This window comes from Lepus europaeus, chromosome 12 (assembly GCF_033115175.1).
Source record: "Lepus europaeus isolate LE1 chromosome 12, mLepTim1.pri, whole genome shotgun sequence".
NCBI classification, from domain to species: domain Eukaryota; kingdom Metazoa; phylum Chordata; class Mammalia; order Lagomorpha; family Leporidae; genus Lepus; species Lepus europaeus.
This window is the reverse complement of record NC_084838.1, coordinates 20,059,913-20,087,826: the sequence shown is the minus strand read 5'-3', so window position 1 is coordinate 20,087,826 and position 27,914 is coordinate 20,059,913. Positions and strand designations below refer to the sequence as shown.

At 60.7% G+C, this 27,914-nt stretch overlaps 1 protein-coding gene across 3 annotated transcripts in view; it reads left to right on the top strand.

Annotated features, from left to right (window-relative positions):
* COL27A1 (collagen type XXVII alpha 1 chain) overlaps positions 1-27,914 on the top strand; it is a 128,156-nt gene that overhangs the window by 85,671 nt on the left and 14,571 nt on the right. For all 3 annotated transcript variants that reach the window (XM_062207706.1, XM_062207705.1, XM_062207704.1), the window contains 22 exons: positions 2,060-2,113; positions 5,683-5,736; positions 6,034-6,078; positions 6,164-6,208; positions 6,440-6,493; positions 7,466-7,519; positions 8,277-8,330; positions 9,584-9,637; positions 10,803-10,856; positions 14,680-14,787; positions 19,783-19,836; positions 19,927-20,034; positions 20,958-21,011; positions 21,367-21,420; positions 24,179-24,235; positions 24,348-24,401; positions 24,737-24,790; positions 25,010-25,063; positions 25,681-25,734; positions 25,814-25,921; positions 26,265-26,372; positions 27,054-27,161. In XM_062207706.1, the coding sequence (XP_062063690.1) occupies positions 2,060-2,113; positions 5,683-5,736; positions 6,034-6,078; positions 6,164-6,208; positions 6,440-6,493; positions 7,466-7,519; positions 8,277-8,330; positions 9,584-9,637; positions 10,803-10,856; positions 14,680-14,787; positions 19,783-19,836; positions 19,927-20,034; positions 20,958-21,011; positions 21,367-21,420; positions 24,179-24,235; positions 24,348-24,401; positions 24,737-24,790; positions 25,010-25,063; positions 25,681-25,734; positions 25,814-25,921; positions 26,265-26,372; positions 27,054-27,161 (1,443 nt within the window). The remainder of the gene's footprint in view (positions 1-2,059; positions 2,114-5,682; positions 5,737-6,033; positions 6,079-6,163; positions 6,209-6,439; positions 6,494-7,465; positions 7,520-8,276; positions 8,331-9,583; positions 9,638-10,802; positions 10,857-14,679; positions 14,788-19,782; positions 19,837-19,926; positions 20,035-20,957; positions 21,012-21,366; positions 21,421-24,178; positions 24,236-24,347; positions 24,402-24,736; positions 24,791-25,009; positions 25,064-25,680; positions 25,735-25,813; positions 25,922-26,264; positions 26,373-27,053; positions 27,162-27,914) is intronic.

Below are 27,914 nucleotides of genomic sequence, written 5' to 3'. Positions count from 1 at the left end.
ATCCCTCCCCACTTCCTCAGTGCTGCCATCTGCTCAATGGGTTCATCAGACGTACTGAAATCAGATGCTTACTGTGGTCAGATCCCAGGGTTGCTATTGACCCTGCACAGTACAGCAGGGGCCCGGTCCGTTGGGCCTTGTGGGGTTCCTACCAGGCAGCTGCCCCTGAAGCTGCTGGAGGAGCAGGCTAGCACAGAGGGCCGTCAAATCCTGGCACCCCTGCTTAGGCTGGGTGACGGTTTCCTCCTCTGTAAGTTAGCAAGGTGTTAGTACCTTCACCCATGAGACTGTTAGGAGAAATGCACAGGATGGCGCAGGATGGCGTGCTCAGCAAACTTCCTGCACTGAGAAAGCGCTGGGAAGCCAACCGTAACAGCTGCTTGTTAGATACAGTAATTAACACCATGAGAAGTGAGGCATCACCGCGAAAGGAACGCTGGTTCCAGCTGATTGGCATTTTAACATCCCTTTAACATCCCTGTTCTCCTGTAGCCCCCTGAGGTCAGTCAAGATTTTTATCCCATTGCAGGGGGCCCCCAGGGACCAGAGCTGGGTCCAATGTCGTCTGGGCCCTGCCCTGGCTGGGAGGGAGTGCACGGCCACCTCTTCCTGAAGGCCTCCCGTGCCGTTCTGCCTTCCCAGCAGCTCCAGGAGGCAGGGACTTTTCTTGGGCCCATTTTTTAGGTGGCAAGAGTGAGGCCTAGCAAGGTTCAGCAGCTTGCCTTAGGCGACGCGGGAAGTAGGGGACGGAGCTGGGATTTGAACACAGGCTCCTTGGTGCAATGAGCATGCTTTAGAAAGCTCATGGAGCCCGGAATTCAGAGTTAAGTTTTATTTCAATGCACAAATGTTTGCAATCCGTGCCGATTTGTTTTTAATAACATGCCTATAAATGGACCTCTTCAGGGCCCCTCGTGTGTCTGCATTTCCTTTGCTTCAAAATAAACTCGTCTTTTAATGCATTTCCCATGAGCTGTGTGCAGTGCCCTGGCGCAGCCCAGTCTGTCGGCCACTCCACTGCCTCTGAGTCAAGACTTGGCCGCTGAGGTGTGGCAGACACGCATCACGTGCCCTCGCTCTGGGACCTGGTCCCTTCCCACCCAGCCTTCGTGCCCTGCTCCGTCAGGCAGTCAGATCCACCTTTTTATTGGGCTAGGCCGGCACCCATGAGGTCTGCTGGGTGGTGGCAGCCGGGCCTGCATGCCTGGAGGCCAGGGTGGGGCGGGCAGGGGAGAAGTAGGAGCAGCAGTGTCCCTGGGTCCCCCAGGTGTTGGGCCTCTGTCTGCAGTGTGGCAGACTTCCGGTTTACAGGATCCCGCCCTGTGTGAGCATCTGTGCTGAGCACGGAGCCCTGCAGCCGTCAGTGGGGCCTGGGACGGGAAGGGGAGAAGTGAGGCAGGCTCTCCGCCTTCCTTCTCCTGCCCTTAGGTCTTGATTCATTCATGTATCCTTTGTCCATTCACCAGATCCCTAAGGGCTTGGCACAAAGAGCCAACCCCGCCTGGTCTCCTGACCTCATCTCCCTTCTCCTTCCTGCAGAAATCCGAGAAGACTGGGTGGCTTCCGGTCTCTCTGCCCCTAGGCCCATCTCCGCCCCGCCACCCTCCTCCTTGATCCCTCTCACCTGGCTCCCTCTGCGTCCCACACTTGCCCCAGGGCTGTCCTTGGGGCAGGAGCGTGGTATATTCCCGTTGGCCTCAGGGCCAGGGCTTGGGCCACCGCCTTCCGGGCCCATGTGGGAGTGAAAAGGAGGAGGAGGGTGCCTGAGGAGCTCTTTGGTCTGAAGGGGCGGCGTAACTTCTCCATGTTGGTTTCAGATTAGCAGGAAGGATGCGGCTTATCCTGGAAGAGCCTCCTTCTGCTACCTGGGCTCCCAGAAAGATCAGGGCCTGCCCCCCAGGTCACCCAGGGCATGGGCCGTGTCCAGGGTGGCAGCCACTCCTGCAGATGGTACCTGTGGGAGCCAGGGCTGAGGCTACGCGCTCTGCCTCCACACTCCCAGCTCCGTGTCACTCTCGCTTCCTGACAAAGCTTTCTCCACACTCTCTCCTCCCCGCAGGGTCCTCCGGGGTCACGAGGCCCGCCAGGCCCCAGGGGCGCCAAGGGACGCCGGGTAAGTCAGGCCCACGCTGGCAGTGGAACCCCCTGCCCGACATCACTCTCTGGGCCCTGGCCCCGCCACTTTCACAGCACCAGGCAAGGTTCCGGCTTGGTGGGGGCCCCCAGCCATCTTTCCAGCCCGTTTCTCAGCCTCAGGCCTTGCCATCCAATGGGCGCAGACAGGTTCTCTGGGACCAGTGCTTGCTTCATTCACTTGTTCATTCACTCATTCCTGTGCCCTTGGTGGCGGATCTACAGAGAGCACAGAGAACAGGACAGAGGTGACCCTGCCTGTCCTCATGACCCCTCAGTAGGCCAGAGCATTGGGCAGATGCAGGCGATGCCACACCAGGGTTATCAGCAGGTGGATGGTGGAAGCACAAGAGCCCAGAGGAGGCCCCTGTCCTGCTGCCCAGGAGAGAGCAGAGCTGAACTGATGCCCAGTTTGGGGCAGAGGGCCTGGCAGGGGAACTGCGCTAAGGTGAGAGAAGAGGTGGCATGTCTAGGGATCCACACGATCACCAGAGACCCAGGGGAGAGGCACAGGCCAAGATGTAGCAGGAACCAAGCCAGGCAGGGCCCCAGATGCCACAGCTGGGCTCCTGGGGGAGCACTCAGCCATAGGGCGCTTTGCACGAGGGCTGGCCTGAGCCCCGTAGAGCCTGAAGCATGGGTAACCAGCGGCACCTACTCTGCCAGGCACTGCCTGTCACGCAGGAGCGTCAGGGGCAGAGCTGGGCTCCGAACCTGGGGAGCATGCCTCCTGGGCCTGGCGAGTGTGCCTCCTGCACACACAGAATCCAGCCTCATTTCCAGTCATGCAGAGAAGGTCTGTGTAATGGTCTCCTGCTGCCAATGGGGCCCGGGTGTCAGGCCACGCAGCGTTATTACAAACAGGCAGCTCAGGCAACCCAGGCCCGGTAAGTGAGCCCCACACAGGGGAGTCCATGGTGCTTATTCTCAGGATTGAGTTTCACGTGGATTTCCCCAGACCCAGCTGGCCAGAGCGGTCAACCTGAGATAGAGGGGAGGCGAGGGACACTCCTCCGGCCTGCCAGGGCCTCCCTGTGCCCATGTCTTCCTGGTCACTTTGAGTGGGCTGAGGCCCAAGGACAGCTGGGGCCCATTCTGACCCGTGCATGTGCCCTGTGTCCCAGGAAGCCACAGAACTGGAGGTTGGGCTGCATCGGCCCGGCCCCCACCCCCACCCCTGCCAAACCCATCCCGGCACCCAACAATGGTTTCAAGGATGCATTTCCTGCTTGAGGAGACCCAGGCTCTGACCCCATCCGAGTCTCAGAGGCAAACGGCCCCTTTCCCTGCTAGGTTGGGCATGCTCAGCTCTGGGCTTGCCCCGTGCCCTTAGCAAGGCCCTCTGCTCTCTGGACCTCGGTTCTCCCATTTGTGCTGTGGGGGTCTGCAAGCTTTCCTTCCTCTGTGTGAGAGGGGTCCTGCTCCCACTCACCCCCAGCCCTGGAAAGAATGGGCTCTGAGAACTTGAGACCAAGTGGAAGCTCCACCCTCTATGGGGCTGCTGAGTAGGGTCTGGCTCCTCCCTCCCCTGCCGAAGGCGCAGAGGCTTGGGTCAGGCAGGCCTAGGGGCAAGGCTGAGCCTTTCCTGTTGCTGGCTGTGGGAGCTCAGGCCAGTTTCTTAACCTCTCTGAGACTTTTTCCTATCACTTATTTGGGGTAGCTGGCACGGCCCCTTCCAAGGGGTGCCCACGGCAGGGAGAGAGCTCAGCAGGCCTGGCCTTGCCTCCTGGCTCCTCCCCTTGGGCCTGGGGCCACCCACTGTCACTCTCCCAGCCTCCTGTTGGGCCTCTGCAAAATGGGTCAACAACAGGACCAGCCTGGTGAGATGGCCGCGGGGATTCAATCACTCGATTCAATCACTATCTTGAGCTTAGTAAGCGCCTCGGGCTGATGGAGTTCGCCTTTCTTCCTTCTCGTTCCTCTATCCCTTTTCCACAAACTGCTATGACTGGCCAGCTTTTCTCCTCCCGGCCTGGCTGGAGGGCAGCCCCAGCTGTGGCTACAAACTTCTTTCCTTGGGGAGCTCGTATAAGACAGCAGACATGTGCCTCCTAGAGAAACCCAGGCCTGCCTCCAGCAGCATGGCCTGCCCTAGCGTGGCTGGGGAGGGAAGGGGCAGGATGGGGGACGAGCTGCCGAGTGGCCCAGAGCAAGTGTCAGGGTTTGTAGCTGCCCTGGCCCCTCTCTCTGCACAGGAAGACATGGAGACAGGGGGGCTGGGGGCTGGTCCTGTTTCCCCCACATCAGTCCCCAGCTTCTCTCTGAGCGCCCTGGGGATTGTGGGTCTCCCAGATAAGATGGGGTTTACACACTTCTTCCCCAACCCAGGCTCCTCCAGGCTTTGGCTTGCATACTCCCAGTGATGGGAGGCTCACTCTTATGACGATCAATAGTGACAGGCAGTTGTGAAATGAAATAGGCAGAAGCTGACAGAGGTTCAAGTTCTAGCTCTTCCTCTTGCTAGCTGTGTGACCATAGGCAAGTTCACCAGGTGCCCCCGACCCGGCCTGTGGCCCCGGATCAACATGTGACCTGCCAGTGTCCCTGAGAGTCTGAGGTACCCTTTAAAGCTGTGGTGTGGAGGGGCTGTGTTGGGAGCCGCAGGTAGCTGCTCTGTGGAAATTTCACTTTTGCAGGTTCAGTTGTTAATTCAGAATGTCTTGTTTGATTTGTGAGTAACTTTCCCTCATTTACCTTTTCTGTCCTCATCTCCATGTCCCCACTCAGACACATCCCCAGTGCTTTGGTCTGGGGGTGTCATAGGCTGGTCCCCGCAGCTGGCCAGACGCCTGCATAGGACCCCCTGCCCCCCCCCAGCCCAGGCCTCCTCAACCCCTCCAGAACAAACCCCAGCCATGGGGGCAGTGGGAAACTTGTGGGGAGTCCCAACTGCTGATGTGCAGGGGCACCTTGGCTGAGACTCGGTGTTCCCATCTGGGCAAGGGGCACAGGGGAGGGACTCCACTAGCCTCTATCTGGGGGTCAGACCTGAGCCCAGTGCCCCAGGGAGCAGCAGCCTGATCGCTGTTCCCTGCTGCAAGTCCTGCCCTGGTCCTGCCCTCTCCTTACGTCAGTTCCTTCTCTGAGCTGGGCCATTTAGCTTACACATCTGGCCACCTGCAGAGCCTCCCCAGATCTGCCTCTGTCTGTCTCCTCCCCCCGCCCCCCATAGAAGAGCAAGGAGCAACAGCAGAGCCTGAAGAGCCATCTGGGCGACTTGGCTACATGTCTCTGCACTCTGGCCCCCAGTCTCTACATCTGCGAGATGGGTTAGCTGGGGGACTCTTGAAACAGGCTTGTTCATGCCTAGCCCCATTCTGCAAGGGCTGGGCCTCCAGCCAAGTCCGCCCCTGCTGTGCCGTGTGCAGAGCTATCCCACAGGTGTTGCATAGGTGACCTGCCTCAGGTGGCAGGTGCGTGGGAAGAGGGAGGATACTGGGCCCCATGCTGTGCAGAGAGGCCCAGGCGCTGGGCAGCCCTGCCATTTTGGTTCTTAGCCCGAGGGAGACCCCTGCTGTCCACTGTGCTAGTCCTTTCTTCCTGTTCCAGGGCCCCCGAGGACCAGATGGACCAACTGGGGAGCAGGGGTCCAGGGGCCTGAAGGTACCAGCCCCCACACCCTGCCTTTCCTCATGCCTCCCGTGCTGGGTCAGGAGTCTGAGCACCAGGACCCTCAAAGCCCCACCAGGCCGCTGAGAGCTGGGCCTGCCTCTGCCTGCATGAACGGAAAAGGCTTCTGTGTACCTGGAGGCTATGGCGAGCCACACCCCATGGGGTGGGGCTCAGTGTTCCCACCTACACAGTGGGGAGAGGGTGCATGCTGTGGTCTCCTGGGTCCCTTTTTGGGGAGTGGTCCTCCTAAGCATGGTCTCCCTCCTTCAAGTGCTCTGCTTCCTGCAGGGTCCTCCAGGACCACAGGGCAGACCGGGCCAGCCTGGACAGCAGGTAGGTCAGGCCAAGGCCAAGCTCACCTAGCTCCCTCCACACCCCTGCCTTGTGCACCTCTAAGGACCCCCAAATCTGCTTCCAGGGTGCAGCTGGAGAGCGAGGCTACTCGGGCGCACGAGGCTTCCCTGTGAGTCCTGCCAGTTCTTGAAATTCCCTCTGCGGGGGGACTTTGGGGTGGGGTGAGGAAGCTGCAGGGTCCTAGCTGCCTACCCCTGCACTGAAGCCCCTCCAGTACCCCTCCTCCCCTGTGGGAGTGGGCTGGGCCCCTAGTCCACTGTGGCGGCCACCCTGAGCTCACAGGGCCAGGCAGGTGCAGACGGCTGCGGAGGGACCCAGTCACCTTTGTCTCTCTCTGCAGGGCATCCCGGGCCCCTCGGGCCCGCCTGGCACCAAGGGCCTCCCTGGAGAACCGGTATGCATCTTTTTTCCTTCTTCTTGGGACCTTTGCCCAGGCAAGCTGGCCTCAGCTGGCCCACCCACCCAGGGTAGGGGCCAGGTGCTCAGACATGGAGAGGAGTGAGCAAGGGCTGGGCCTTGGGCAGGTGGCTGGGGCCCTGGCTGAGGGGCTGTGGGTCTGAGTCCCAGCCTGCTTGCTCTCTGTCCTGTTTTCCCATGGGGAAAATGGAACAGTTGTCCCCCACCAGCCGCTCTGTTGTGAAGATGAAATGAGAAAGTGTATGGAGAGTGCTTAGCCAAGGCAGGACTGAAGGAGCGTGCAAGGGAGGAAGGTAAAAGCTTCAGTTTCCGGAGGGCAGGGGGAGGTCACAGGCCAACAGCACAACAAGGAGCCATGGAAAGGCTTGGGGCCCTGGGGGGCCTGATCAGCGGTGCCCCTCATCCCCGCCCTGGGAAGGAAGGACTTGGGGGCCAGCCCAGGTGTCAGGGAGCCCTGTGTAGAAGCTGCTGGAGACAGCAGGGAGGGGACAGAACTCAAGGGGCTTGGTGGATGGATCCCAGGTCACTGCAGGTGGTGGGCAGGGGGCTTCCACACCCTGGGCCACTGCTGTATTCACTCCCATGTCTAGAGGCCCAGGAATCACCTGTGAACCCTGGGTGGGCTTGGGGCTCTCAGAGGTGGACCCGAGGTGAAAGGAGCCAGAGTGAGGCAGGCCAGAGAGCAGGAGGGTCCTGGGCAGGGGAGGCTGCAGGGTTTCACCCTGGTGACTAGCAAGGTGCAGGTCTGCTATTGGGATGCAGTGCGGGGCACGGTGAGGCGGGCGCTGCAGGCTCAGGCCCTGGGTGCAGGCTGCACAGTCCCTGGTTCTGCAGGTCCCTCCCTTACCACCTTCTACCCTGATCCCCCAAAGTGGCTGCTTAGCCTCAGACCCCAAAGAATTCCCAGACTGCCTTCTCCCAATTGCCTGTTTGTCTGTGTGTCTTCCAGGGCCCTCAGGGACCCCAGGGGCCAGTAGGCCCTCTGGGAGAGATGGGACCCAAGGTGAGTGGTAAGAGACCCCCGTTTGTTGCCGTTGCTCCTGCCAGGTGCCCTTCCCTGCCCTGGCTTGGGGACTACAGCGAAGGGAGGGTGAACACGCAGGCAGAGAAGGTAGAACTGGGTGTGGGGAGCAGGATGCAGGGGTGCAGGGGCCCTTGAGGGGGGCAGCCAGGGCTCTTCACGCATCCCTAAAAGCGGTAATGCCCCATCTCTACCCTTCCTGGCACTTGGCCTAGCGCCACCCCACTGGGGGCCACTCACAAGGACTTGGAAAGGGTCCCCGATGCCTGGGCCTCATCCCCAGGACAAAAGCAGGCCCCAGGGTGTGTGCAAAGCCTCGTGCCAGTGGGGCTAACTCAGGACCCCCTCCCACCCTGGCCACCCTGGCCATGCCGGCTCAGCCACAGAGAGCAGGGCTGGAGGCAGCATCCTTGGGCTTCCTCGCCGGCCCTACATGAATGTGGCATCTTCCTCCCCGCGCTTGCCCAGGGCTCCCGCTGTGGTCAACCACACTCGTGTGGGAGGGAAAGGGTTCCAGCCACTGTCGCCGGGCAGTCCTGAGGCTCTGCCAGCCCGGACCTGACCACCCCCCTTCCCCCCTAGTCCCAGCTCCAGGTTCTGAGAGGCTGCAGCCTGGCTCACTCGCCTCCATGTGTCGTGCTGGTGACCACAGGCGCACTGTTTGCCCTCTCCTATCCCCCTCACATCCAGCCAGGGGCCAGGCCTTGCCCTAGGAGGGACCCATGGCATTTTCTTTTAGGGGCCGCCGGGTGCAGTGGGAGAACCAGGCCTTCCTGGGGAAGCCGGGATGAAGGTGAGCCGGGATGAGAGCAGAGAAAAATGACTTGTTGAAACTGGCTCCCAGCTGGCGGCCGCGTCCTCCCTGTGAAGGAGAAATGGGCCTTTCTTGTGCCAGGATAATGGGTTCTCTGTGCTCCTGGCCGGGGGAGCGGGGGCCCTGGCCGTGGCCACCGTCGAGTGTCCCGCTGGGCCCGGGGCCCCCACCCCTGCCCCCTGCCCGGTGCTGTTTTCCCTGGCACCTGCCCCCGCCTCCACGCTGGGGCAGCCGTACCTCCTGGCCTCGGGTGATAGCATCTGCATTTCAGCCCTGCTGCCACTCATTACCTGCTGAGAAACAGGCGCCCATTGATGCCTGGGCTCTGGGGAGCGCTCCCTCCCTGCGCTGCCGTGGGAAGGTGGCCCCAGTCCCCATCCAGGCGGGGCCAGGCCGAGGAGCCATGTTGGCTGGCCTGGGCCATCGTGGAGGCAAGGCCCAGGGGATCCAGGCTGAAGGGCTGTGGGCCTGGAGACCGAACACCCCTTCTGGGTCTCCCTGCCATTCAGAGAGGGAGCTGGGGCAGCCTGGGGCTGTCACGCTTGGCTTACTTCCAGGACAGGGGAGGAAGTCAGCCCTCAGAGCAAGCAGCTGGAAGTGGAAGTGGGCTTGTCCCATTGGGGGCCGCTCAGAACTCTGCCTCCCTCCTCCTCTATGCCCCCAAATGCCAGCCGGGAGCGTAGGCCGGAACCCCCAGAATGAGAAAGACCCTTCTTTCTGGAGTCTTCTAGAGAGCTGGTGGCCTCAACTCTGGCTCAGGAGGGCTTCCTCCTCCAAGTCTCCCAGGGGAGGGGAGGGGGGTGGTGAGCCCCACGCCTGCGCCAGATGCCCCCTGAGCCTCCAGGCCCAAGGCTGTCGCGGGTTAGCTCTCTCAGGCTGGGCCTGCTCCCCATGCCTCATGTCCAAGAGGAAACCACTGTGGGGACGGTCAGGGGTGCCCACATTAACAGGGCCCCTAGAACAGGCCTGTGGAGGCGAGCTCTGCTGCCACCACCCCTGTGCATGGTGGTGGTGGCAGTGGCTCTGGTGGCTGTCCCTCTGCCCTAGCGTGGGAGAAGCCTGTGGCAGGGGCTGACTTGGAACAGCAGCTCAGGCAGGTGTTCTGGGATTTCCCTTTGATCCATGGGAAGAAGGCCCTTCCGCACTGCCCGTCCCCAACCCTCACTCAGAGCTGGGGGAAGCAGGCCTGGCAGCTGCTCCACGGTGGCTCACCTTGTGTTTGTCTCTCCTAGGGTGACCTTGGACCCCTGGGCACCCCTGGGGAGCAGGGCCTCATTGGGCAGCGGGTAAGTGGAAGCCAATCCCTTCTCCCTGGGAAGTCTGGAGGGAGATTGTGGGCAGGGGGCAGAGCAGGGCTCTACGCCACCTCCAGGAGCCTTGATTGGAGCTTGGTGGAGCTTGGTGCCCTGAGACAGCGGTGTGAAGATTGATCAGTAGAGGCTTGGAGGGCTGTGTTAACAGGAATCTTGAGGGTCCACGGAGGCTCAGTGGGAGAGAATGACGAGCACGCATGGGCCGTCCACTGTGAGTCAGTTGCTTTTTTCAAGGCACTGAGTACACAGCAGTGAGGGAGAGGCCTGTGTCCTGGAACTTATGGTTGGTGGATTGATTAGTGATGTCTGCCACGGGTGCAGGAAGAGCAGAATCTGCACACCTGTCACAGCTTTGCCATCCCCACATGTGATGACCCCTTCTGGCTCTGAACTGCAATGAGCTCTAAAAGCAGAGAGAGCCCCTAACTTCACTGGATCGGCATTAGGGAACCCAGGCATCAGGGACATGTCCAGCTAGGCAGCTGGGTGCCTAGCTGAGGGTCTGAAGGTTACCAAGGCTCTTGCTATGGTTTTCACGCTTGTTGGCAACATCCTTCGAGGGCTGGCCTCACCTTAACTCAGCTGAGAAATGGGATTCCACCAAGCAGGGCTTGCCCCAATTCCAGGCATCATCTCTCAGATGGCTTCCATTTGTGGGGTGCTTGCACTGTGTGTGCCCCACTGCCACCCCTGAAGGCAGTGCTATCAGCCCACTTTTCAAAGAAACTGATGCCCATAGAAATTGAGCAGTTTGCTTGTGGTCAAAAGCCAGCGAGTGGGAAGCCGCGATGTGGTGGTGAGGCCTGTCTCATGGCAGCACCTGCTCTGAACCATTGGGCCACACGGCCTCCCCTGCTGTGGCTACCTCCCAGACACAGGTCCAGGACGACTCTGTGACAAGCTGACTCCGTGTAGCCCCCACTCCACACCTCTGCTGACAGTAGCCGCCTGGGGTCTGCTTCCAATTCCTAGAGAGCTGAGTGTGGGACCTCATCCCCTGCTCACTCACTAACTCAGCTGTGGCTCTGTGCATGCACTATGTGCAGGGCCCCCAGCTCCCACTGCCGAGGATCCAAGTCCTGTGGCAGAGAGCGGCCCCTCCCCAGTAATGTCTCCTTATCTTCTCCCCTGTCTCTAGGGAGAGCCTGGCCTGGAAGGTGACAGCGGCCCCATGGGGCCCGATGGGCTAAAGGTAAGTGCCCCGTGGGCGGGACCTAGCTAGGCCCTGCCCTCCCACCCAAAACCTAGGTGTCCTCCCAGAAGCCCAGTGTGTTCCCACCAAGCTCTGAGATCGGACCCCTGGCTGCCTGCTGAGGTGGACCTGGGGCCTGGGACCCTCACCTGTCTGTCTCCCTGGCTGCTCCTCTCCCAACGTCAGCTTCTCTTGGCTACGGGTGGCTCCTGAGCGCCCACTCTCTGTTCTCTTCCAAACTTCCCCAGAGGTGGAGGAGGGAATAACAGCCGTGCCTGCGAGGCCCCGTGGGAGGACTGGTCATACCTGTGCCAGGTCTGCCCTAAGCCCTGGATGATGTCACGCCCATCAGTGCTTTGAGCGAAATCCTGTCTTCCCGTGGGGAAACAAACTCAGAGAAAATAAGCAAGTTGCCCAACGGATACACAGCAGTGATTGACAACCAGGACCCAAATCTGGACTTGTGTGGCCCCAGCCCCTCTCCTTGCTCTGCTGTTCCATGTACCCATTTTAAAAGGGGGAAAGACTGAGGCTCAGAGGAAGGCAGAGGTATGGTCATCCAGGGTCTGCTGTGAGTGGAGGATCTGAAGTTCAAACCCACGACTCACAGGCACCAAACCTGTTGGCTTTACTTGGGCCTGCTGCTCGCTCCAGAGTCCGTCAGCCACAAATGCTGGGATCTCAAGGAAGCATGGGCTCCGCTGAAGTGTGGGTGGGCAACCGGGCAGGCCCCGCTCTCTGACCTCCCAGCCCCACCTCGGTTTCTGGCCTTTGTCTATGACCCAGCCTGGCCCCCATCAGTTTCTGGCCTTTGTCTCTGACCCAGCCTGGCCCCCAGGGCTGGGATGTCCCACTGTGCAAGTCAGTTCCCCAGCCCAAAGTCCCATGTTCCACATCCCTGGGTCCCCTCTGCCTCGTCCTTGGGTCCCCTCTGCCACCCACCTACCATGTGATCTCAGGTAGGCACCCCCTTCTCTGGCCTCAGCTTCCCCATCCCTAGGCCTATGCCCTCTACCTGCTCTCCGTAGTCCCCTGGTGCCCACACTCCCAGAATGCCTTAGGAACAGGCTCCTGCAGGCTCTTGGTGTTTTTCTTGCGAGGATAAGAGCGCCCCCTGTCTGTCGCCATCTGCCTTTTCTCTTCCCCAGCCCTGATGCACCCCTAGGGAGCAGCGGGGTCCAGAGCCTCTGCCGGTTCCTCCACACCGTTTGCTGAGGGCACGCTGCTCTGCACTGTGTGATGATGCTGGCGTGCATTGTGGCTGAAACGCTCTGTATACCAAGCATTGCCCGATGAATTGCCCCGCTTACTCCTCCCAGCAAGGACCATCACCGACCCCACTTGACGGACTAGGAGACAGAGGCACGGCGTGGTGCTGCTTTGCTCCACTTCTGGGCAGCCACCTTTCTTCTCCTGGGAACCTGTGCTGGAGTGGGACAGGAGGGGTCTTCCGGGCTTCGCTGCCTCATGCGCTCTCTCTTCCTCCACTGTTCCCAGTTCCATGGCCCTGGCTCTGCCCCCTTCCACTCCCTCCACAGCCAGTTCTCCCATAGTCCTTGAACCAGAGCCGTCACTCACACAGCATCTTCACACAAATCCCAGGAGGGACGGTTTGCTTTACGGTGTTTGTCCAGGAATCGCCTTCATGGTGAAAAGAACATCTTGATGGGCACCGCACCATAGAGTCCCTCTGTGCTCGTTGTCTCCTTGGTGACAGCCAGCTGATGGTGCCCATGGTGGTGGTGACCAGTAACAGTGGACCTTGCCTAGCGCCCATGCGCCAGATGCCCTGTGCAGCTTCTTGCCTGGTTCCCCTCTCCCAGGCCTCCCTGGGATCCTTGTTTTACTGAGACTTGCCCCGGGGTCACATGGCTGTTGAGTGAAAGCAGCAAGACCTGGAGACGCAGGGGTGGAGTTGTCCCCTGAGCAGACAACGTGGGGAGCCAGAACCTGGGGGCTCACCCATGCTCTGCCATTCTGCATGGGGTCCATAGGGGCTGCCACTCCAGCTGTGTAGCAGCCCAGGCCATGGGGGTCTGAGTCATCAGTGGGGCCTGGGCTCATGCAGGGCCAGGAGCAGGCTGCCTGCCTCTGAGCGGCAGGGCAGCAGGTAGCCGGGCTGACCAGCCAGAAGCAGGGCTCTGTCTTGGGGAGTCTGTGATGGGCACCTGGACCAGCCCCATCTTCATGGCAGGCTATGGCTGGAATCCGAGAATGCCGGTGGGAAGGACCTGAGAACCCAGCCTGGTGCCCAGATCTGCTCTGTGCTGGGCCATACCCCAACTTGGGGTCATCTGCCCCTTACCTGGGTCATCCATGGCCACGCCCCCACAAGCTAAAGGTGCCCCGGCTACTCCCGACCCCTGGCCCTGGAGCCCAGGCCTCAGGCAAGGGTGAGCACTCAGTGATCATGATCCCTAGCCTGTCTTCTCAGCCAGGCCAAGTCCCAGGCTCCAGCAGCCCTGTGGCCCTGCCCTCCTCTGGACACACACCTGTGTGTCAGTGTCCTTTGTGAAGCGTGATGCTGTGAAACAAACCCGGCAGAGATGCCCTCTGCTGTCCCCATCATGTCCCCTCCCCTCGCCCATCCCCTCCTTGTACCCAGGACTCCATGCCCTCTTGCACAGGGCTCCTGGGCAGGTAGCAGAGCCCTGTGCCAGTTGGCCACAGACCCACGCAGCCCACCAGCCCTGCTGATGGCCACTGCTCTGCCCCCTGCAGCCACTGCCCAGCTCACAGCTCTCGTACTTGCTCTGGCCCTGCCCCACACTGCCAGGGCCCGGCCTGCCCCATCTCTGCAGGAGCAAGTGAAGGGGACAGTGATGAGACAGGGCAGGCTTGGGGACACGTGGGGTTGTTTACTTCAAAACCGCTCTGCAAAGCCAGGGCTCACAGAGGAGCATCAGTAGCCTGCCCTTAGCTCCCAAAACCCACGCCAAAGGCTGCCTTTCCCAGGATACAACCCCAGCTGCCCCACACTCCTGAAGTCCCAAGCAGACCTTGAACACCCCCCAGTAACTGCAAGTAGGTGTCCCCCCCCCCCCCCCCCATCCAAGCCAGGAACTTGCCAAATGTCTCAGTGGCTGTTTCAAATCCCAGCTCTGCCCCTCCTGCTCTGGGTCAAATGACAACTCCATTCGGCCTTGACTTGCTCATCTGTAAGATGAGATGAAAAGAGCTCCTCCATTGAGGACTTCTGTGAGGGTTCAGTCAGAGACCCCCAGATGCAGTCAGCACATGGTCAGGGCTATCCAGGGCAGGGCTCCAAAAGAGGAGAAAACCACACATGGATTTCAAAACTTTGGGTGCCCAAGGGGAGGAAGACAGGAGCAAGGGCCGGAACGGCGGGACCGGGCAGCCCGCCTGGGGGATGTGTTCAGAGCTCAGCTTGCTGATGAGCGGCTTCCTTAGCTTGCAGTAGTCGCCTCCCTCCTGAGCCTGGCACGCAGCAATCGTGGCTGTTCCGGCCGTCGTCACAAACGATTTCTGTGCACAGCACTGGACAGAGTTGTTTCTGAGGGGCTTTCGTCCTCCCATGTGTCAGCTGGGAGCAGTAATCCCGTCTCCCTGATCCGACCCCTTCCTGTGAACTCCGTGGGCCTCTCTCAGAGCTGAGGACGTGTGGCTCCCGCCCTGTCTGGGTTGTGCCCTTTGCCAGCTGCCCATGCTGCCCTGACCCTCTTGGTAGCACAGGGCACTGCCAGGTGAACCCAGAGACCGGTGGGCAGAGGATATGAGAATGGAGACCTAGGGTCAGGGGCTTGGATGGGCTTGAGGGCTAATTTCTCTCTCTCTCTTCCCTCCTCATTGCCTCGCGATCCAGGGGGACAGGGGTGACCCCGGGCCTGATGGTGAACGTGGTGAGAAAGGCCAGGAAGGGCTGAAGGGCGAGGAGGGCCCCCCTGGCCCCCCTGGCATCACCGGAGTCCGGGTAAGTGTGCAGGCTGCGTCCTGGCCCCAGGGATCCTGCTGTGGGGAGTGCCCCTGCCTGTTCAGGCAGCCGGGCCAGAGGTCTCTGGGCAGCAGCACCCTGAGCATGTCCTGCCGTGGTCCTTTCTCCACCGGGGGCTTGGCCAGAGAACTCCTCTGGCCATGTCCCTCCCCTACTCAACTGTGCATGGCTCCCAGGTTAAGACGCTGCTCTGCCCTACACAAACCCGGCCCCTGCCCGCCTCATCCCACCCAACTCCCAACAATCAGAGAGGTTGCGGACCTTGCCCACACTCACACAGTAGAAATGGCAGGGCTGGGGCTTGCACGCTGCTCCCATGTAGTAGAAATCTAGGCCTCTGGCTGAAGAGCTGTGAGGCAGGTGGCAGGTGCAAGCCTGGTTTTGGAGCATCTCAAGTGTTAGACTGACCACATGAACTTGACTTTGGAATGGGGCCAGGGCAGCTTCCACGGCTGAGGAGGATGTGTGCTATGTTGGGGGTGGGTGGGTGGGGCGGTTCACTCGCCCTGCCTGGGAGCAGTGGGCAAGGTGGCCACACAGACAAACACGTGAGTGTCCAGGCCTGCAGGTGCGTGCCTTGAGCCGGACCCAGCAGGTGTGAGATGGCCGCTTGGCTGCCAGCCGCCTCCCCGCGGCGCTGTTCAGCCTTCAGTCCTGAGTGCACAGATCGAGGTTCCTGCCTGCCCAGCAGTTCCTGCCTGCCCAACAGTCCAGCCTGCATTCAGGCCTGCTCATGACAGCCTTTCTCCTCCTGGAGGGCTCCCATGGCTCACCCAGGACCGGTCCAGATTAGCCTGCAACAAACTGCGGGTGGTGGGGAAACATTTGTTTCCTAAAAATAGAACTGAAGCGCTAATGTCCTAACAGCTGCTATGGAATGAACTCACCCAACAACTGGAGGAGCACAGGAGGTGCTTGGTCCCACAGCCATGCCAGGAGGCGCCCCTGGACCTGACTCAGGGGTGCAGAGGGTGGCCGGGGGTGGGGGGACTGAGCTGCAAGGGTGCTGGCCCTGGCCCCGATTCTCTATCAGGAACTTGCTGTGTGACTTCTCTCCTCGCCCTCTCTGGCCCAGCCCTGGACATGATGGAGGGGTTGGAAGGATAGCCAGCTAACATTACCCCAAGTTATAGTGAGCTGTGAGCATCATGACTCTGAACAGGCAGCATGTGTGGCAAAAATTGCTTTGGAAGCAGAATCCCAAGGCTGAGCCCAAGTTTGTGACTGAAGCAACCTCTTCTCTGTGTGGTTCGGGGCAAATCACTGCCCCTCCCTGGCCCTTTCTCATCTGTAAAGATTGAAGGAAGCCTGAGATGAGAAGGCACTTTAGAAAATGCACTGGAAATCTCAAAAGTTCTCTGTGGATTTGGAGGAGGAAATGACTAGAAGCTGATGATAGTGGTGGTGGTGATAACAATGACCTAGGTAATGTTGGTGGTGATGGTGGTGGCTTTGGTAACTGGTGGTGGTGATGGTGATGGTGATGGTGATGATGGTGATGGTGGTGATGGTGATGATGATGGTGAAGATGATAATGGGGATAGTGATGGTGATGGTGGTGATGGTAATAGTGTTGGTAGTGGTGATGGTGATGGTGATGATGATGATGAAGATGATAATTGGGATAGTGGTGGTGATGGTGGTGATGGTAATAGTGTTGGTAGTGGTGATGGTGATGATGATGGTGATGGTGAAGATGATAATGGGGATAGTAATGGTGATGGTGGTGATGGTGGCAGTGATGAGAGTGATTATGGTAATAGTGTTGGTAGTGGTGATGGTGATGATGATGGTGATGGTGAAGATGATAATGGGGATAGTGGTGGTGATGATGGTGATGGAGGCAGTGATGATAGTGATTATGGTAATAGTGTTGGTAGTGGTAGTGGTGATGATGATGGTAATAGTGGTAGCGATGAATGGTGATAGTGGTGATGGTGATGGTGATGGTAGTGGCATGGTGGCATGGTAATGACACTGGTGGAGCAGGTGAAGGCAGCGACAATAGTTGCAGTTGTGGTTCTGTCGGTATTTTGCTGTCACTTGCAGTTCTCCTACGCTGAGGTTGGAAAGAGTCACTGGGGCCAGCCTGAGTGTGTATCGGTGTGGTGGGGGTGGGGAGAGGCTGTCCCTGAGTCTCCCAGGCCCCAGGGCTGCAGGACAGATGCCTCCTGGTCTGTGGCCTGGGAATAGCTGGATGTTTAAAAATAGAATTTGAGTCATCAGGGGCTTTCCAGAAACACATACACAGTCACATGCCATGAAACAGGGCCCTGCTCGGCGTGGATTGCATCTGTGACATTGGCTCCACCAGAGTCGCGCCGTGACACCATCGCCTTGTGGCATGTGTCCTGCACTCTGGCGCTGATGTCCTCACAGCGACACAAGCGCCTAACTCTGCATCCCTCAGAACGTGTCCCCATCCAGGCAGCAGTGCCCCTGACCAGGCACAGCCTCACCCCACCGAAGGCTCCAGCCTGGACTGGGGGTTTCCACCGTGGGGACACTCTGGGTGGGAGAGGGCCCAGCAGAACCAGCATGGGGCCTGTCCCCTGGCCCATGCCATGGGCTTTGCTACTAACTCATTCTTCCCTCCAAGGGAGCAGTCAGCAGAGCCCGCCAGCCACAGCTCAGCCAGCACAAGCTCAAGACAAAGCTGCTCCCAAAAGCAGGGGTCCCTGGCTCCCTTCTAAGCAGCCAGGTGACCCACAGGTGGCACCTTCTGCCCCCGGATTCTAGTTGCTTTAGCTCAGACATGGGCTGAACGGTGTCTTCCTCCCCACACTGTGGTGAGCAGTAAGCGAGAATTGGCCCCGGGGGCAAACACAGGGCCTGGCCCATGGGGCAGGCGGCGAGGGCTGCTCGGGTTTCAGAACTGGAGGAGCCGGAGACTTTGGGATTGCCAAGGCGGCGCTGTCCAACAGCAACAGAGCACGCGCCACACACGTCATTTTGGATTTTCGTTTAGCCACGTTGTAAAAAGGTAAAAGGAGACAGATGACATGAATGTTAGTAATAGGTTTTATTCAGTGCAGATTTCCAAAACAGTATCATTTCAACACATGCGCAATATAAAAATCATTGAAATACTGGGCATTCCGTTTCTTTGTACTGTTTGAAATCTGCTGACACAGCACATCCCCACTCAGATGTAAATATTCATGGGAAATACTTGATCTATATTTAGATCTCATGACTTTTTAAAAGCTTTATTTATTTATTGACTTACTTATTTGAAAGGGAGAGAGAGAGAGAGAAAGAGAGAAGGGGAGAGGGAGAGAGAGAGAGCTCTTCCATCCTCTGTTTTACCTCCTAAATGACCGTAAGAGCCAGGGTTGAGCCAGGCTGAAGCCAGGAGCCAAGAGCTCCATCTGGGTCTCCCACTTGGGCCATCTTCTGCTGCTTTCCCAGGCATTTTAGCAGGGAGCTGGATCAGAAGTGGAGCAGCCGGGGCTTGACCCGGTGCTCGTTGGTGTGGGATGCTGGTGACCCAAGTGGCAGCTTAACCCACTGCACCCCAGCACAGGCCCTGATAATTTTGCTGTTGAAGGTGTGTACCTTCATGTACACGAATTGTTCCTGACACATGTAAAAGCTTTCCAGTAGCTGAATTGCATATCAGCTTTTAAATGAAATTTCAGCTCATTAAGTAAACTGGCGAATTCACTTCTTGAGTCACCGGAGCCACATTTCAGAGCTCAGTAGCCACATGTGGTTGAAGGCCCTGTATCAGGCAATGTGGCGCTGGCCCAAGACCTCCAGGAAACAGGCCCAGAGAAGGGTCATGCGGGTAGCCCAGCACCCTCCCAAGGCTTCTGTCCCGCCCTCCTGAGGCCAGTGTGGACCTGGGACAGGGGCGTCGTCCGCAGTCACCATTGCCATGCGTGTCTATTGAGTGACGTTTCTCCCTCCTGCAGAATCGCAGCCAGCCTCCCCATAATTTCCACGTGCTGGGCCCCACAGAGGACACAGTGTCCCTGCTCCAGAACAGCCGTGCCCAGGCATCAAGGCTCTCTGGGCCGGCCCACGTGTTTCCCTGTTCCTCTAGGACCTGCTTTCCTGACCCTCTTGTCACCATCAGCGACACCCGTTCCAAGAGGGGACCTCACCTCCCTCTTCCTAGAGCTCATTCCAGAGGGACTGACTGAAGCCAGCTCTCTGGGGCTTGCCAGCAGGGCGCATGTGCTGCCTGACTCCACTGAGGCCTGCAGTCAGGAAGCGCCTTGCAGGCCAGCAAGGGCGGCCTGCCCTACCCCTCTGTGTCCCGTGCTCGGCTGGCCCAGGGCTGGCCCTCGCCCTTCTCTGTAGCTGGGTCTGTCCTCACACTCACACACACTCACCCCTGCTGAGCACTGGCTTCCGCTGGTGGCCTGTTGGAGACCCCAGAAAGAGTTCAGCATGGTGCCTTGGGCCACAGCCTCCAGGGACATACAGAAGTGACACATCTGTCTGAGACGCGGGAGCCCAGCAGATGCCTCCTGCTGCCCGGTGCCATTACCAGGGACTCTCAGCCGGGTGGTGGAAGAGTCCCTGGCCATGGAGCCCGGCGGGCCTGGGGTAAAACAGACTCTGCTGCCCACTGCTGGTCCTGGGCAGGTCACAGCACCCTTGGGTCCCTTGCTGACCCAGTCTGGGCCTGACATCAGGGTTGGCAGCAGAGTGAAACAGTGCTTGTCACATGGAGAGAGCTCAGTGCTTGGAGAGTGCCTGGCGGTAACCATGGTGACAGTAGAGCCTGCACAGGTGCTATGCTTGAAGAAGCCCCACCCTGCGCTGGTCCCAGCACTTCCTGTGGGCAGGCACTGTTGTCAGCTGTTCCCATGTCCCCCAGTGGAATCCTTAAGCTGGCCATGGGAAGGTTAGGTCATGCTCAAGGTCACAGGGCACCGAGCTGCAGAAGGCACCGGATGGATCTGCCTCAATTTCACGTCTGTTCCTAACCTTTCTCCTGCTCTTGCCTTCCTCTCCCTCCAGGGTCCTGAAGGAAAGGCAGGGAAGCAAGGCGAGAAGGGCCGGACCGGGGCCAAGGTAGGCTCCCCGCCCTGCTGTGCTGGCCCAGGTCCCTGCCCCCGCCCGTCACGCTGGCCTGCTCACAGCTTGTCTCTCTTCCCACCGCAGGGTGCCAAGGGCTACCAAGGACAGCTGGGCGAGATGGGTGTCCCTGGAGACCCTGGAGTCCCTGGCATGCCAGGCCCCAAAGGCTCCCGGGGCAGCCTGGGACCAACGGTGAGGACTCTGTGGCTGCAGTGGGGGAGTCAGGCATGAAGGAGGGGGGCCAAGGGCAGGAAGGGAGGCACTGGGTTCCCCTGCACAGCTGTTGCCCACTCCCACCGCTGGCCGAACACCCGGCTGTCACCATCCCAAGGTGTCCCATGATTCATTGTCCTTTAACTCCTCGACCCTTTGGGGACCTGCAGAGAGGTGCGGCCGTCGCTCCGGGAAAGCTCAGACGACACAGCCTGTTGTTGCCACGTGAGGGGCCTTAGGGTCTTTGGAAGCTCTCGTGGTCCCAGAGGAGGAAGCCCTGCTATTGGGGTGGGGACAGCTGCCCTTGGAAAGCAGGTGCAGGGGGATCAGGGTGAAGCCACTGCAGGGCCCAGGAAGACCATGACAGCATCTCAGGGCATTGCCGGGCTGCCCTGGAGGAAGGGGCATGGGGGGCTCTGACAGCTGCTGGGAGAACCGCTGACCCCAGGGAGGGGGGACAGGCGGTGTGTGACAAGCACCTGCACTGCTCTGTGGCATCTGCCAATGATCGTGGTGTCTGCCAGTGACCATGGCATCATGGCCGATCTCAAGCTGCTGTGGTGAAATCTTTGCATGCTGAGGTGGGGACAGGGTGCACAGGTGGGGGGGGGGGTCCCAGCCCAGGGACCAGGCAAACACAGGCAAAGCTCTAGCCACTTGTCTTTGATACAATGGGTTTAACTGTAGGTCTGCAACATTTCATTGTTAATAGGGGTTCTGTTCGACTGGTGTGAAAATCCCAGGAGACAACAGCCAAGGGTGGCCATGGAGTGCTCCAGAAAGGAGGGCTGGGGTCACCTGCTGCCCACTTTGTCCCCTGGGCAGTGGAGCTTAGTGGGGGCCAGAAGCACCCTGCTGTGAGAGCCACACTCTGTGCCAACGACAGCTTCCTCCCTTCCCAGGGTGCTCCAGGACGGATGGGGGCCCAAGGAGAGCCAGGACTGCCTGGTTACGATGTAAGCAGATGCCACCTCCCTGCACCTGCTCCAGGAGGCCCCGGGGGCCCATGGGTAGGACGGGCAGGGGTGGGACAGACAGCGAGACCACCATGCCTGAGCTCCAACCCGGGAGACCCCAACTGCTCTTCACAGCAGGGAGTAGCCCACCGTCACCCAAGCTGGCACCTCCCCAAGGGTGGCTGAGCGAAACTCATGTCCCACTTCTGGGGAGACCAGGGCTCAGAGAGACATGCGGAGGGTTGGGGCAGAGCCAGGCCCGGCTGCACAGCCCCGTGACTCTCTCAGTCCCTGTCCTTCATTCCTCCGGAGTCCTAACTCCCCCGTGCCCCGCCTCCATCTTGTTTGTCTGCAGGGACACAAAGGCACCGTGGGACCCCTCGGACCTCCTGGACCCAAAGGTGAAAAGGTGGGTGTCTGCTCTGAGGGAGGCAGCACCGAGGTCAGCTCCGGGGCCAGCGCCAGTGCTGGACCCCTTGGGGACTGTGGCAGCACAGACTGCAGCATGGCGACTCCCCCTGCAGGCCATGCAGGGGAAGCAGACATCAATCATGTGACAGGTCAGACAGTGCCGAGCCATCTCTGTGAGACCTGGCAGAGAGAGTGAGGACGGGGCTCTGAGTGAGGAGAGGGCTTGGGCTGGGCAGTGGGGAAGCCCAGTGGTCACAGTGAAGTGGGCACCACTGTGGCACAGCCACGGGTGTGTCCACCCCAACCTATGGCTCTGCAGTGGGTCGGGTGATGGCTGGATGGAAACTTGCTCAGCGTACCATCTGCCCCACTGAGCAGGTGCAGGTCGGGGCGTGGGGGCCAGCAGGTGCCAGGCGTCAGCGCTGGGTCCCATCCCCAGGCAGCACAGCCGCCTCGAGTCCCCCTGCCTCCCCGGCTGCTCAGCCATCGCCACTCTTCGCAGGCGGCCCTGTCCCTTTGCACCTTGCCTCCCTAGCCCTCCTTTCTCTGGTTGTATCAGCTTTCTACTAACTCCCTCCTGCTGTGGGGCCTGGCTTGCTTCACCGCTGGCTTCACCTCCTGCTTGGAGGAGGACAGATCTGTGACCAGAGTGGGCTATAGCCCCCGAGGTCCTGCTGCTGTGCCTGGCATAGAGAAGGTTAATGGGTACCACAAAAGAAGGAGGAGCCAGTGTGCCCCCAAGGCCTCCACTGTGCAGCCGGCAGGTCCCCAGGGCTCCTGGGGCCTTGTCTGTCCCATCTGGTAAGTGGGTGGGTACCTTGGAAATGTGAGGCTGAATGGGACATCGCTTACCTGTCAGCCAGGTGCATGCTGTGGCCTCTGAGGTGTTATCTGTTCATTCCTCCAGCTGTCCAACTTGGTGCGTTCTAGCTGCTGAGCTAGGGGCTGGGCAGGGAGTCCTGAGGGGGTCCTCTGTTGTGTGTCGGTTCCTGGTGGCATGCGCTCTGAGAAATTGGGTGGTTTTGTGGCAGCAGGGACGCTGTAGAGCGGGGTTGCACAGACCACAGTGGCTAGAACAGCATGGAGTGCTGATTTCCTGTGGGCCCAGTGTATACGTGGTCAGTCACTGTCCCACACATCCTTATGTGGCCATGACCACGGTCACAAGAGTCCTGGCCACAACCTAGATGGCATCGGGAAAGGAGAGAGCAGGCAGAGACCCAGGATTTCTCCCAGAGCCCTCTCTGGGAGCTGTCAAAGTGTCGGGTGGGGAAAGTGAGTTCCCATGATGCTCAGGGACGGATTCACGCCCTGAGGGCAGGGCAGGGCAGAGCTGGGATCGAGACTGATTGCATGGCCTGCTCCCCTGGCCAAGATCAGACCTGAAGGCATGGGCTGGGAACAAGACCCCAGCTCTCCAAGCTCATCCCCAATGGCAGCTGCACCACGGGGCAGCAAGGGTCTACATGGCTGGCTCTGGCCGGAGTGGCCTTGGCGAAGGGCCTCCGTTTCCCCCCTAGGCCGAGCAGCACAGCTGTGGAGCCTATGGAATGGTGTGTGAGACAAACCTCAGGATGTGCCCGACACCCTGAACATTCCAGGGAAGCCCTGGGCCCGTCCCTGGAGCTCCGGCGCCCTGCCTGCCTCCAGCTGTGCCCACAGGACCACAGAGGCTGGAGGCCAAGTCGTGTGGCCGCCAGCTCCCAGCATTGCCGCTGGCCAGGGATGCTCTCGGGCCCCAGAGGCAGTTTCTCTTCTGCTTCTCCAGCTGCCCCTCCCATCCCCGTGGGTGCCCTGGCTTGAGCCCTGCACCAAAGGGCCCCCAGTTGTCTGAGGCTGCAGTGTCCAAGCCCAGGGTGACCCCCCTATGCCATTCTGCTTACACCGTCTGTGTGGCTGGCAGGTGGCGGCCGGTCCCTGGGGGGTGGCCATGGCTGATGGCCCTCCCATCCACACTGCCCCTGCCCCAGCCTATCTCCCGTCACAGCTGTGTGGGAGCCATCTTCATCAACAGCGGCAGTTCTCACGGCCACGTGCTGAGCCCCGTGTGAGCAGCCGCGCGCTGTGAGCACCGCGAGGCATCCCAGTCCCGCCTGTGCTCAGGAAAGGGTGTCACGTGCAGACCCCGAGGTGGCCTTCGCTGGGCGGGGAGTCCCTGGCCACGGGGAGAGGGCGCTCTCCAGGTCCTCCCAGCCAGGACCAGAGACAGGGCCCTTTCTGGAGGCTGAGGAATAGGTCTCATCCTCCCCATGGGCCTCTGCGGCCTCATCTGTGAAATGGGGATGATGTGAGCACCTGCCTCGTGGGGCGGCTGGGGGTCTCTGGTGAGCCTGCCTGTGCGGAGCCCCTGGCAGTGGCCGAGTGGAGGCAGCTGTTGCTAGTCTGGCCCAGCATGGTTCAGGATCTTGTCGGTCATTTCTTGGGATCCCTGCCACTTGCCAGGGGCTTCACCACTGTCCCCACTCCCATTTCCCAGCTGGAGGGACCCCCGACTTAGCTCCCTGACTTTGTAGGGTCTCACTAAGGGTGGGGGGCGGGGGATGGACAGCGAGGAGCACTCTCTTCTGCATGCCGCAATCCTGGCTCCGCACCCCCGGGGTCTAGCTCAGAGCCAGCTGCCCCTCGTCTCTCTGGCCTCAGTCTCACTGTGTGTGAGTCCAGGCCAGGCTTAGCTCTGCCCAGGCCCTGGGCCCAGCTTCTTGGTGTTCTATAGCAGCAGGAAAGTGTTTGTCCTAAAGCTGGTTCTGTGTCTGCAGGGCGAGCAGGGTGACGATGGTAAGGCCGAGGGGCCCCCTGGGCCGCCCGGAGATCGGGTAAGCACCTCCGCCCCTGTTGAGGGGGGAGGGGGACACTCCCAGAGGGTGTGCCAAGCAGTCCCCTGCACCTGCACAGGGCCCATATTCTGCTGTTGTCCCTGTCATTCAGGGCCCTGTGGGTGACCGAGGAGACCGCGGGGAACCGGGGGACCCTGGATACCCTGTAAGTACCGCAGCACTCCGTGGGCAGGAGCGGGAGTGTCTAAGGGGGCTGTGTCGGCTGGCCGAGCCCTGGCATCCACCTCAGGACCCTTTGGGTGGCTAGGACCTCCCCTTCACACTGCGAGGGGGGACGGATCGTGTGCGCTGGGGGCACCTGCCCCTCCTCCTCCCCCCTCTTCCGTCCACGCTGGGCGGGGCTGGGGTCTTCGCTTCACCCATCTGACCTTTGAGGAAGCGGAGAGCGAGAGTGACAGCGACACAGGACTGGGGAGAAGCAGGGCTCCTGGCCACACCCCGCTCCGAGATGGCCCTCACCTGTGTCTCCTTGGCTTCCAGGGTCAGGAAGGCGTGCAAGGCCTCCGAGGAAAGCCCGGCCAGCAGGGCCAGCCCGTGAGTGGTGCTATGCCTGTCCCATCCCTGCCCCGAGGAGGGGTGGAGCGCTGGGAATTGAGGAACTGGGCCCTTTAAAGCTTAAAGTGACCCTTCTTGCTGGGGAGGCTGGGGCAGCCCCCAAACCCCTCCCCACCCTCCCCCTCCAGGCGGAGACTGGCTGCCCACCCTGGGAGAGAGTCCTGGGGCTGCCTTGCGTCATCTCACCTTGGTTTGCAGGGGCATCCGGGACCCCGGGGGCGGCCGGGACCCAAAGGATCGAAGGGTGAAGAGGTAAGAGGTCTCCGTGCACCCCAAGGAGGCTGAGGCCCAGTGAACAGGAAGAGCAGCCCGGGGCCCCAGCAGCAGGGCCAGGAGGGAGCCAGACCCGTTCCATTCCTTTCACGCAGCCCAGGGCAGGGGGAAGACCGGCTCCACATTCCAGGGCAGCCCCTCTAGGAGGTCAGCCAGTGGGACTTGAACCCAGGCAAGAGTCAAAGTCCAGCCTGGAACGAGAGAACAGGGCCAGCACAGCAGGGCCTCTCCCAAGGTGCAGATGCTCACGGAGAAGCAACTTCGAGCCTTGGACCCAGGACCCCTGTGCTCCCACCACTGAGGCTGGGCCAGCACTGCCTCAGTGCCCTCCCCTGCCCCTAGCCCGGCCCCTCTGCCCACACCAGGGACATCACGCTCCTGGGCGTCAGATGGGCCAGCCAGCAAGGACATGGGCAATGGCCAGAGCCTGTGTGTGGGACCATGAGGGAACAACTGCGGTGGCAGACCCCAGGGCCAGCTGGGTGAAGCTGAATGTCCACAGAGCCCCATGTTCCTCTCAGTGCCCCGTCCCAGCACTCCCAGGGTTCGTCGCCGCCTCCAGGCAGGCCTCTATCATGTGGCCTTTGCTTTTTCAGGGACCAAAGGGAAAGCCAGGCAGGACCGGGTCTCCAGGCCGGAGGGGGCTCCAGGTGAGTGACCCGCGGCTGCTGCCCTCCCGCTGGGCCCCTGCTCTCCAGGAAGCCCTCACGGTGTCTTCTGTACTCACAGGGCTTGCAGGGGCTGCCAGGGCCCAGGGGCGTGGTGGGGAGACAGGGCCCTGAGGGCGTCGCGGGACCAGATGGGCTTCCTGGCAGGGACGGTCGAGCTGGTCAGCAGGTGAGTGGGGCTCGGGCTAACAGATGGTGTCTCCGTTGGAGACCAGGTGTGTAGGGGGGGATGGGGGGCATCCATAGGCTGTGGGCCAGAGCTGGCTGGGCTGGGGCTGGGCAGAACCATCAGATCCAAAAGCCCCCTGGGAGGCGTTGGGTGAGGTGGCCTCACCCCTGGGGGCCTGGCCATAGGGCTCCCAATTTCGAGGTCTCCCGGTCCCTACACCCTGCCCCTCCTGCTATACCCAACACTCTCCCTCGGGGTGGGGGCGTCACCTGTGCCCTCCCAGCCGTCCCATCCCTCCTCCCTGGCTGCCGACTTCCTAAACATGAGAAACCTTCCTTGACAGGGGGAGCAGGGGGAAGATGGGGACCCTGGCCCTGTGGGCCCGGCTGGGAAGAGAGGAAATCCAGGCGTGGCCGGCTTGCCTGGAGCACAGGGACCCCCGGGAGTCAAGGTCAGACCCCGCCCTTCCCTTGTCCTCCTCTCCGTCCTCCCCACCCCCACCCCCACCCTGGTCTCTGCCTGGGCACTGAGCACTGTGGTGCCGAAGCATCAAACACACTTGTCCCAGGGTCTGTGACCCGACCGCAAGCTGGAGCAGCAGCCTGCATGTGTATGGGTTGTCCGCGTGCGCCCTCTCGTGGGGCTTTGTGGAACAGCAGGTGCTGCTGCCGGCTGGCCGCGGGCTCCTCTCCGAGGCGCTTTCCAGAGCTTGCTGGATCCGGAGCTTGCTGGATCCGGTGCGTGGTGGAGGCCGCCGTGTGTCAGCCCGAGCCCAGAGCTGGGCGCTGAAGCGGAGGTTGGGAGGAAGGACTCAGGCCTTGGCTCCAGCCTTCCCGGAGCTCGAGGTCCGGCTGGAGCCCTCTGAGAGTGGAGGGCTTGGCCCAGGGAGGAGGGGGAAGCAGTGCGGGTGGGAGCTGCGTGGCGGGTGCGGAGAGGGGCGAGAAAGCCTAGCCTTGACTGCCCGAGCAGGGAAGGCGCCCTCTCCCGGACGCTCCTGCCTTGCGCTCCCTCCCCAGGCCCTCACCATTGCCCCACCCTCCTGGGAGTCACCCTTCTCCTCTCCCAGCCCCTTCCCTTCCGCCACCCCTCACCGCCTCCCCCTTCTGACTGCCAATGTTGGTGTTTCTTTAAGGGTGAAAGCGGGCTCCCCGGGCAGCTGGGGCCCCCTGGCAAGCGAGGGACAGAGGGCGGAACAGGACTTCCTGGGAGCCAGGGGGAGCCTGGTTCCAAAGGCCAGCCGGTGAGTGAGTCCCTGGGCATGCACAGCCCACACGCCGACATGCACACACCAGCATGTATGCGCACACACGTGCGCATGTGCACCCTCGGGTACTCATGGGTACATACAGTGCACCACCCACCTGCACCCTCAGTGTACACACATGCTGGCATGCACAGCCCACACACTGTCATGCACACGCCAGCATGTACACACACACACGTGCGCATGTGCACTCAGGTACTCACATGCACACATACAGTGCACCACCCGCCTGCACACTCAGCGTACACACATGCTGGCATGCACAGCCCACACACTGTCATGCACACGCCAGCATGTACACACACACACGTGCGCATGTGCACCCTCGGGTACCCATGTGTACATACAGTGCACCACCCGCCTGCACCCTCAGTGTACACACATGCTGGCATGCACAGCCCACACACTGTCATGCACACGCCAGCATGTACACACACACACGTGCGCATGTGCACCCTCGGGTACCCACGTGTACATATAGTGCACCACCCGCCTGCACCCTCAGTGTACACACATGCTGGCATGCACAGCCCACACGCCGACATGCACACACCAGCATGTACACACACACACGTGCGCATGTGCACCCTCGGGTACCCATGTGTACATACAGTGCACCACCCACCTGCACCCTCAGTGTACACACATGCTGGCATGCACAGCCCACACACTGTCATGCACACGCCAGGTACTCATGTGCACACATACAGTGCACCACCCACCTGCACC